At 61.4% G+C, this 10480-nt stretch overlaps 1 protein-coding gene across 1 annotated transcript; it reads right to left on the bottom strand.

Annotated features, from left to right (window-relative positions):
• Nucleotides 1–393: 393 nt before the first annotated feature.
• On the bottom strand, nt 394–9899 carry MAPK8IP2 (mitogen-activated protein kinase 8 interacting protein 2). Its single transcript, XM_030321012.1, is given in 14 exon segments — nt 394–1144; nt 1571–1669; nt 3607–3677; nt 3822–3926; nt 4549–4658; nt 4779–4951; nt 5080–5155; nt 5417–5759; nt 5762–5921; nt 5923–6682; nt 6788–6881; nt 7041–7322; nt 8594–8699; nt 9669–9899. Coding segments are annotated over 14 exon segments (2517 nt in total). The 5' UTR covers nt 9734–9899; the 3' UTR covers nt 394–1071.
• Nucleotides 9900–10480: the final 581 nt, after the last annotated feature.

Below are 10480 nucleotides of genomic sequence, written 5' to 3'. Positions count from 1 at the left end.
CAATTTTAAGATTGAAACAGACTGACCCCCTGCTCTCCCTCTCACACACTCACAAGCGTGCATATACACCCATGGGCGCACGCACACACACACACACACACACACACACACACTGATCTGAGCTATACTAGCTCCTCCATGTGGCCACCCCCAGCCTGGAGCTCTGGTGTGGACAGAGGAACACACAGGTGTGACCAGTGCCCCCTCTCCTTCTCTGGGCCCAGCTTCCTCCCTGGCCAATCAAGCACATTTGGGGAGAATCCCTAGGAAGGTCCACAGCATGATTTTGGAGAGTACTTCTCACGGCTCCATCAACCTGGAGTCTCGGGCCCCACTGCCAGGGGCAGCTCCCAGTCCCTTATCTGTGCCACCGTCCCCCAGAAACAGCCAGTGTCACACCAAGCAGAGAGTTTATTGAGGCGCTAGACTGCGGGGAGTGTGTGCAGCGGCGAAGCGGACGCTGGTGCGACCAGGGCCAGGGCGGGCGCCCTCCTCCTAGCGTCTGGGGGCTTGGGGTAAGCATCCAGAGCTCCTCCTAATCTCCCCCAAGCCCCTTCTGGGGAACCCCTCCCTGCTTCCCCCTGAGCTCCACGGAGGGCAGTATGGGGGTCCCTCTCTTTGTCCCTGTGGTCAAGGATGGGATAATCCCTTGAGATTCACTATAAAAATTAAAATTCCTTTATAAATCACAGGGGAGGGGCAGGAGGGGATCACCTGGGAGCTTGGTGCCACTGGCCGCCTAGAGCCTCTCCTTCCTCTACAACCCTCCCAGTTCTGACCCCAAGTAAAGAGCAGAGGGTGAGAGTTTGCAGGCACAGAGAGGGGCAGAGACAGAAACAAGGAGATAGGAGGAGGTCAAGGGGCAGATGAGGGCGACACAGAGAGAAAGAACGGATCGGAGGGAAAGTGGAGAGGTGCGGACTCCTCTCTCCCGAAGCCCCTGGGGAGCACGGAGGAAACCCCCTGGACGTCAGTTCCCACGTGCCCCCAATCCAGTTCTTGCCAAAGCCGCAGTGGCTTCTTGAGACACGCCCAGCCCCAGCTGCACCTGCAGCAGGAGACCGGCGGCGGCTACTCCAGGTAGATGTCCTCTGTGGGGCAGGCGTACTCCAGGTGCTCCTGGTAGTACTCCAGGAAGGCGCGGCTGGGGGAGAGAGCGTCATCTACCAGCCACTCGGGGCCACCTGAGTCACCCGCACCCCCACGCCCCAAGTTCTCCCTCCTCACCCACCTGGGCCTGCCCGTGTCACCCCTGGCCCCCATTCCTCAGCTCTCCAGGCCCCGTGGGGCAACACGCCTCTTCCACCCCCAACACCCTCCCCCTAGGCTCCCGCCCCACGTCCGCAAACTTGCTTTCCACCGACTTCTTCCACCTCTCCAGCTCTATGGCTCCTCATCTGGCCTTCCCCTCACTCCTGTACAAACTCCCCACCCCATGCCAGGCCTTCCCCACAAACCTCACCTCCCTGCCTGTCTTCCCAGCCCTACTCTCCCCACCCCCCGCCGGGCACTCACGCACCAGTTCTGCGTCCCACACGCCCCCCAGCCAACCCTCCCCACCCCAGCTCACCCCACACTCTGGGCCACGGGCCTCATGGACTCCTGGGACACAAAGACGTGGCAGGCAAAACGGCTCAGCAGAGGGTGTTTGGTGATGAAGCCGAAATAGCTGAAGGGGAGTTGGTGCAGAAGAACGTGAGAGCACACACACCTCAGGCCCCCCCTTAAGATCTGGAGAGGAGTCGGGGACAGAGGGCTCCGGAGGAGAGTAAGGGGAGGGGACAGCGTGTGGGCCACAGGACTTCAAGATTTCAAGGTGACTTTTTGGGTTCTAGTGCAAGCACAGTGCTCGGCACCTAAGAGGAGTGAGTGGCCTGCGTTACTTTCTCCACGACAGGGGTGCCCCGCCAGGGCCACCCGCCTCCGTGGCTCCCCACCCAGAGCACACAGCAGGGCCTCCTTCCTGCCCTCTAGATGTGAGTCACGTGAGCCTGCACAGTCCCATCTCTGGTCCTGCAAACTCTTGCAGCTCTTATCTGAGCTCTGATTCGGGGCATGGCGTTGGCCCTCAACCTGCAAAACCCTCTTCGTGGAGAGACACCTCCCACTCTGGTTCTGTCACAACCTTTCAGTCACCGCCCCAACTCTTCCCTGAATCTGCCCTGTTCTCTTCACGAAGACATTAACGAAAGTTACTGTCCAGAGGGAGAGCCTGTCAGAGCCCCGCGGCCTGAGTCTGGAGTCTCCCCCACTGTGGCCCATCCAACCCACGTCACACTGGATTGGGCTCCTGTGGTTCTGCCACATGGGAATCCACATGACAGTGTCACGGCCAAAACAACATGCTCATGCTGTCGGTGAAGAGCCGCATCTCAAACGCTGCGTTCAGTCACATTTATCGTCACCGACGCTTCGATGGGGCTACCGAGTCCTGGGCACCACCCTCAGCCCTTCCTGTTCTCACCTCACATAAACTTCACGACAGCTCCGTGAGGTCAGTGTCCTGTTCTACTGTCTCTAGATGGTGGAAATGGGGCGCCGAGGCAGTCAGAAACCTGCCCAAGGACGCACGGCCAGTCTGTGGCAGCGCAGGAGTACTTGTGGCAATCTGTGACCTAACAAGCCACGTACTCCAGTTTCATCCGGCACACTCCGGACCCGCTGCCTCCTTCGCAAGGAAATGAGCTACCCCTTCACCTAACGCTATTTCCTCAGCGCCTCCTTACCATGAAGGACTGCGCCGAGTTCTGGAGTAATACGTATTAGGAAGGTCTGGGCCAGGAGAGCAGCTCCTGTGTCCCCTCCCCTCCACCCACCACCTCCACTGCTTGAATCCTAAACCACTGGTCTGACCATCCTTCTCTCACGGGCTTGCACTTGGGTCGTGTTTAGCTGTCTAGACCTGAGCTTGTGGCGCATGCAGTCTCCCTCCCGGTAGTGCCACCCTCAGCCCGCCGTCCGTGCAGGTGTGGCCTCCATGCAGACCAGTCCTGTGGTGCCCGAGCGCCCTGCTGTTTGGTCTGAGCCCTGACACTCTATCCAGCTCTGCATCCTGACAAGCCAGCTGGTCAACCCAACTGAGTCACATTCAGCGACACCACTGCAAATGGGATGAAATACAAGCTCTTTGACAGAGTCAAAGGGCACCGGTACTCCTAGTGTCCCTCCAGCCTCATTGCAGCTATTCCCCAAGACACCTAGTGCCCCCCCCACAGCCTTGGCTCAACTGGCTCCCTACCAAGACCTGCCCCGTTACTTACTTGTCTTCCAAGGCTCACAGAATGCTTTCCAGTCCCCACCTGAGTCCCGCGAGAACTCACCCACCTCTCTACAGGTCTGCTCACTGGAGCCCCATAGCGACATCTGCCAGGCCCCGATAGATGCTTCTAGTGCTTACTTGTCTATGTGTCTGTTTCCCCACCCGGACCAGATGGGAGCTTGTTTTATCCATGTCTCCTGAGCCCAGTGCAGAGTGGGCGCCATGTAAGGGCTCAACTCACAGAGCCACGTGGCTGCAGGCGGGGCAGTCAGGGCGGTGGAGGACGGGACTCATAGAGGGGCGGCCCTTGGGTTTTATGGGGACTCTGAGGAAGAGAAGGCTCTCACCAGCTGTTGCGGGGATGGCAGCCACAGAAGGAGATGTTCTTCATCTGGAAGAAGTGGCTGCAATGCTGGAACTAGAGCAGAGGCGGCAGGTGTCTGCCAAGTTAGACGGAGGGCCTGGAGCCACTCCCGGCACCCCTGCCACCCTCCCTCCGTCGGACCCTCTTGCCTTAGCCCGTCCCCAGCCTCCCCTGTGCCTCAGACCCCTACACCCCCACCTCAGGTCCTCCGCTTAGACTCAGCTTGACCCCCCGGAGGGAAATCTCAAGGTCACAGGAGGCAGGAGGACGCAGGTGGACCGTCAGCTTCCGGGCAGTAGCAATCTGGGGAAGAAGTTAGGGAGAGAGGGTGTCAAGGGCCTACAAGGGTGTCTTCGTCTCCCCTTGGTGCAACATTTGCATTATGGATGAACGCTCTTGGCACTGACTCTCGAACGTGTGAGCCAGGGGTCTTGGCCATTCCTTAGGCTCAGGACCACCTGGTCACCTCTCTGCACAAAGCCTGCCATTTCCTTCTGTTCCTCCAGCTCCCACCACCCCCGGCCTCCTCACTGCCCACCCCACGAGCTGGATGGGAGTTCTCAGGCACAGGGCCGTCCCGCTCTTCGGCTGCTTTTCTACTCAGTCACAGGACCAGTAGAGGGCAGGTGCTCATTAAATGTTGACTAAGAACAAATGAGGGAGCAAATGACGGAGTGAGAGTTGGTCTTGATTTGCAGACAAAAAGAAGACGGACTGCAGGAAAGTAGAGGTCCCACTGAACCCGCCAAGAGACCCCAAGGTGCTGGGAGGCAGCTGCCAAGCTCTGCCCTCTGACCAGGCCTCTGAATCAGAGCTGGGATCCCTGCCCCCTGAGGCTCCCAAGGCCCCACCTGAACCCTCTGTGGGGCCTCCAGAGGCTGTGCAAGCCTACAGGACTGAGGTGGACCCCTGCCTCCAGACTGACCTTCTGCATGGCTGCACACAGGATGCCATTGCCCTGGTGACAGGGCACCTCTACAGAGCCCAGGAACTGCACATCGAAGCGCTCCACCCAGCAGGGACTCCGCTTGCTCCCTGGAGGGGTGGGGAGGGGAGGGGAGTATCATAAGGGGTCTAGCTCAGACCAGTGGCGGGGGGGGGGGGGTGGAGGAGGGCGGCTGGGTAGCAAACTACACCTCGGGGATGGGACCTCACCCAGCAGGTCCTTGGCAGGGCCGGGCACCGCGTGGGCGTAGAAGGCAGGGAAGACCCCACGCTCCCCTGTGCGCATGTTGAAGCCACGGAACCAGAAGTCGTCCTCCTCGGCCTCCACCAGCACCGGGTCATCCACATCCAGCTCCAGTTCATCCGGATGGCGGGGGATGAACCTGAGATGAGGTCGGAGGTGGGAGATCACTGGAGGAGGGGTAGCACTGGCTGGGATGCGTCCCCCCGGACCCAACGGTGTCTGCAGACCAAGGTTGGGGATCACTGCCGGCACCTGAGGAGGCAGTACCTGAAGACAGCCCGATGGGTTTGCTCTCGCTCCTCCCCGTTGACCAAGCAGGAAAAAAGGCCAAAGGACTCGGTGCCTGAGTGACAGAGACAGGGAAAGACAGACTCAGAGGTGGGAAAGGAAAGTACTTGAAGGCCTGGCCAACTTCCTCCCCCCAACAGTCTGCTGTAGGTCGTCCTGAGTCAGGGAGGGAAAGGGAACCAGCCCATCGGGGCGAGGAGGAGCATCGATCCCCGCAGGCGTCCCCGCCCTGTGAGGGACCTCAGGCTGCCCTGGGCGCACTCTGGGGACCTGCCTGCTCCCCGGGACCGTCCCCCTTCCCCCACTTCCCACTCACTGGAAGAACGAGATGTGCTGTTGACAAAGACATTGAGGAACTTCTTGGAGAAGGTGAGGTCAGGGCTGTCTGGGGAGGCGTCCTCCGGGCCCTGAGCCGACATCAGAAGTGCAGCTGCTGTCTCTTCCTCGCTGGCCTCCCCGCCGCTGTCCTCCTCGCTGGCCTCCCCGCCGCTGTCCTCCTCGCTGTCCTCCCCGAGGCCAGCGCAGCGCCGAAGGCTCACCAGCTCTAGCTGCGTGTGCTCGTCCACCACCAGCGTGTACTTGACCGCATCGTACACCCAGCGAGGCGTCCAGGCGGCGCGGCGGGGCCCGCGCTTCCGGCCCCCATGGGGCCCCGCACTTTGTCTTCAGTGTCATTCCTCTTCTCTTCCTCCTCGTCGTCCCTCCTCCTCCTGCCGAGATAGCGGCAGGAGCAGGCGCGGCCGGGACGGGCGCCGCGGCCCGGAGCGGCCCAACAGCGGCGTGATTCTGGTCGCGTTGTGGGGTTGCTGAGGAAGAGGCAGGCCCGGGCTGCGCAGGGCCAGCCGGGGTGCCTAGGCACCGGGCGCGGCGGCCCCGCACAGCGTCTCTATGTCCACGAGCTCCACGCCGCCCGGCCCCGCAGCCGCCTCAGGGGCCTGTGTGGCCCCGCCAGCCGGCGACACGGGCTCCCCCGAGGGACGCGACGCGGGGGACAGACACTGGCCAGGGCAGCGGATGGGCGAGGAGCCCTCGGAGATCATGCGGCTCACGAGGTTGCTGAGCAGCCAGGGCGAGTCGGCGTCCTCGCTGAGGTCTGGCTCGGACTCGGACCCTGACTCGTACTCGCTGTTGGTGTCGTCGTGGCCCACCGGCAGGAAGGCGGGGCGGCGCGGGGGCTCGCACGGGGCCTCGGGCTCGGGCTCGGGCTCGGAGGCAGGCGACGAGGCCTCCTCGATGGAGTTGGTGAGGTGCGAGGAGCGGCCGCTGCTGCTACTGCCGCCGTCGCTGCTCAGCTCCAGCTCCGTCTCCGAGATGGAGGAAATCATGCGCCCCAGGCGTGCGGCCCCAGCGTCCTCCGAGTCGGAGCCTGGCGACGACAGCTCCTGGCTGCTGCGCCGGCCTCCGCGGCCCCCGCTGGAGCGGCTGCCCAGGTCGGCCTCGATGCCAGGATCTGACGAGGGCGAGGCCCCACAGGGCGCGGGGGGGCCCGCCGGCCGGTTCCCTTCGCAATCGCAGCCTGGGCGCACAGGCGACTGTGCCCTGCAGGGGCTCGCGTCTGTGGGCCGGAGGGGGGCGGGTGACTCTGCCGAGCAGGGGTATATGTCAGCAAGCCCACCCGGTTCCCTTCCTCCCTTCCTCCCTCCCTCACCTCCTGTGACCCCACCACCAGCACCGCCACCCCGCTAACCTCTGAGGGGCTCCTGGGGAGGTGAGCACGGGACTGTTTCCTGCCAGGAAGCTGGAGGCGCAGGGGCAAAGCCTCCATTGTTGTTCAGGGAGTCCTGGGGGGGGGGGGGTGGGGGGGAACAGCAGTAAGACAGTGGTGCCGAGGAGGGTCTCCAGCTCTCAGGGGTAGGACAGGCTGCCATGGGGAGCAGAGCTCCAGGTGGTGGAAACCCAGGGTTAGTTCCAGGGTGCTGTGGGTGGGCCTGGATGCTCACCTGGGCTCCCAGTGTAGTCAGGTGGAGCGTGGTGGGCCGATTCTTGTGGGGCTCCTCCACGGAGGGGGAGGGGATCAGGGCCTCCTCTGGGGCAGGGGCCTCTAAGCCAGGGCCTCCTCCCTCCTTGCCCTCCCCTTCTCCTTCCTCCTCTTCTTCCTCCTCCTCCTCCTCTTCTTCCTCCTCCTCCTCTTCATTGTCATCGATCATCTCAAACTCCTGGAAGTCATCCTGGAAGGAGCAGATGGGGTGCGGCTGCTCCGAACGTCCCAGGGAGAGGCTGTCCTGCAAGAAGGAGGGACAGGCAGAGCTGGGCCAGAGCAGGTGCCAGGAAAGGGGAAAGCAGAAAACTGTAAGTTAAGGGAGAGAAGACTCCAGTTCACTCTGCTCCCCATCAACTGATCAGTTGTTTATTGTTTGTTTTTCAACCTGCATAAGATACAAAAGGATCCCTTCAGTTCTTGCTAAGAGCCCAGACTCTTAAGCTTAAGTGACAGAAATTCTCAGAGCGGCCGCAACCCACCTGCCATCCTCATGTTGCTCCCAGACCTCGTCACATTTGACACCAGCACTCCTGCCTTCATAGCACTTTGACACAACTCACAATTACTCTACACCCCCAGCAAGCTGCAAGCCTCACCAGAGCAGGGCCATGTCCATATTGTGTACCCTACACCGAAAACAAGACTCAGCCTGTGGATGCTAAGTGGAATGCATGAAGACAGCCCAGGATAAACCAAGCTTGCACCCACCTCAGGGCCTTTGACACAGTTAATCACTTTCCTCCACTCCCTACTTCCCTCACCTGCCCAACCCCAGCTAGTTGTCCCTAAGGGCAAGGTTGTGTGCCATTTCCACCAGAAAATCTCCCTAATGGCTTCAGTCTTTGTTGAGTTCCCTTCCCCCTCAGTGCACCTAGGAGCCCAGTCCTTGATACTCAGGCAGCCAGCCATTGCCTCTTATGACTTTCTCCCCTACTGAGTTAGAAGCTCCCAAGGGCAAGGGCCACACTGGTCCCGTTCTCCTTCCACACACCTGGAAGCCCCCAGCACTTGCCACATGGCAGTTCCTCAGAAATGTTCTAGAGTGAGTAAAAACAAAAACGTGGAGAAAGGGAGGGAGAAGAGAAGAAGGAGGAGATGGGGAGGAGAAAAGATTGGGGTGGAGACGTAGGGCAGATAGATGGAAGCTTGAGAGATGGGGATAGGGTTAGGAAGGAGATGGCAGCTGGAAGGGGTTAGATCTTCCTAGAAAGTAGTCTGAAGACAGAAGGCACCCAAACCATAGGCACACCTCCCCTCCCCCAAGCTAGCCCAGTGACAGGGCCAGGGGAGGAATGCTAGGGACAGCCCTCTGTGGAGGGCATAGAGTCTGAGAAAAGAGAGGTTTGATATCAAGGAAGACCCTGGACCAGGAGGCCAAAAGGGAGGGGGGAGTCAAAGGATTTCTATTTCAAGGCTGAGCGCAGACCCACCCTAAAACTCCAAGGAGCATTAAACAGATCCGAAGTGAAGTTCTCCCTTAACAGGGTTCCATGACCCCAGCCCATTTCCCACCTTCTCGCAGTGGTCCGAGTCATAGCTGAGGCCCAGGCCACAGTCATCGGTGATCTCAGACAGGTCCTCATCGTCAAATTCTTCCAGGCTTATGTCCTGGGGGGGCCTGGGGAGGGGACCAGGGTCAGAGAGCAAGGACAGGGCTCCTGAGGGAGCCACCACCCCTGGACTCCCTCCCTGTCTGGAGGCTGGTCCTAAGGAGGAACCCCCAGCTGCTAGGCCCCATGGTCTCCAGAAACCCCAATTCTCAGATCCACATCCTGCCATCACCTTGAACCCCAAGCTCTGCTCTTCAGTGGATCCCCCACAATCTGAGCCATGACCAGTCCAGAAGAGCCATCTGTCCCCCCAATCCTCCCCACCCCCTCCTCCTCTCTCCTCCAGGCTACAGGCCCCTCTGGGTCACAGCTTCAGCCCCAGGGGAGTCAGTCTGAGCAGAGTGGGGGAAGGGGGGGAAGGGGGAGCTGAAGCTGCAGCAGCAGAAGGGGGGGTGCGTTCAGGTGGGCCTGCTCTGAGAGCAGAGTCTAGCCACTTTGTCTCCCATTCTGCCTAAGGCAGGTCTACACCCAAAGGTCCAACCTTCTCCCCACCTCAGTCCCTTCCCCCAGGGCTCCAGGCTTGATTTCAACTCTCTCCCTCCCGGAGCTTTACAGGCCAAGACAGGCCTTCAGCAAAGAGAGGCCCAGCAAGGCCAAAAGGACACTGCCAAGCACAGAGGGCGGCTCAGCATCCTGCCCAGACAGGCTGCCCCTCAAAGGCTCAACCCAGGTCCTCCACCCTTGAGGGGTCAGCTGCCCCAGCTGGGTGCGGCACAGGGTCCTAGCGGGATATGGGGGTAGGGGCATTAGGCCTTGGAGAAGGGGGAGGAGGGGAGGACAAAAATAGACCCTGAAGGGAAGGAGGATGATGTACAGGAGTCAGAGGCCTTAGGACCAGACAGGGGACTGGGGCTTGGGTCCCCAAAGGCGATGGGGGTGGGGTGGCAGGCCCGGGTCGGAGGAGGCTGGGGATGGGTCGGGGCGGGGGCTGCAGGAAGATAAGGGCCTGCCGAGGCCCGGGGCGCCAGAGTGCGTACCTGCAGCCTGGCGGCGACAGCGAGTGAAAGGTGGAAAGAGAAAACATCTCCGCCCGATCCGCCATCTTCTCCGGGGAAAGGCCTGCCGACTGCGGCGGGGGGAGGGGTGCGCGGAGCGACGGCCCCGCACGCCCTTCGTCGCTCCCTCCCTCGATCCTCAGCCCTCCCCGAGTCACCTCGTGACACGCCCTGCGACACCCCGCCCGCCGACACACCTCGACACCCTGCCAGGACACCGCGGCAGGCGAGCGGCAGCGCCGCAAGGGGAGGGGAGGAGGGGAGGGAGGATCCGGGAGAGGAGGGAGGGGACAGAGGAGGGAGGGAGGGGGACGGCGGGGAAGCTGGTTGGAGGAGAGAAGATGGTTTGACTGAGAGGTTCTGGTTCGGGAGCGATCGGGTTTGGGGTTTTTCTCCGGGTGGGGGGAGCAGGTGAGAAGCGGATTGGCGGGGATGAGGGTCAGGTATATGCACAGGAGGGTCTGCGGGTGGGGAGAGACAGAGTGAGACCCTTAAATGAGAACCCTACGGTGGGAAAGTGGAGGAAGGCAGCTGTCTGGGTCCACAGACCTCTGGTTAACCGTGGGATTGGATTGTGGGGGCTCGTGGAGGGGCGGGTGCCGCCCCGGAGCTGAGCTGACGTCCCGAGGAATCAGAAGAGTTGGGGTCCCAAGCCTGGGTCTGAGGGGATGGAGACCGAGGCTGGGCTGGCTGCGGGTCCTAAGGGGCTGAGGGAGCTGTCCGCCTCTGGGTGCTGATCAGGGCTGGTTGGAGCTGTCCCACAAAGGGTGCTGATTGGGCCGCCGGAGATTTCT

Source organism: Lynx canadensis, chromosome B4 (assembly GCF_007474595.2).
Source record: "Lynx canadensis isolate LIC74 chromosome B4, mLynCan4.pri.v2, whole genome shotgun sequence".
Classification (NCBI taxonomy): Eukaryota; Metazoa; Chordata; class Mammalia; order Carnivora; family Felidae; genus Lynx; species Lynx canadensis.
The sequence above is the reverse complement of the archived record's forward strand: the minus strand, read 5'-3'. Positions and strand labels throughout refer to the sequence as shown.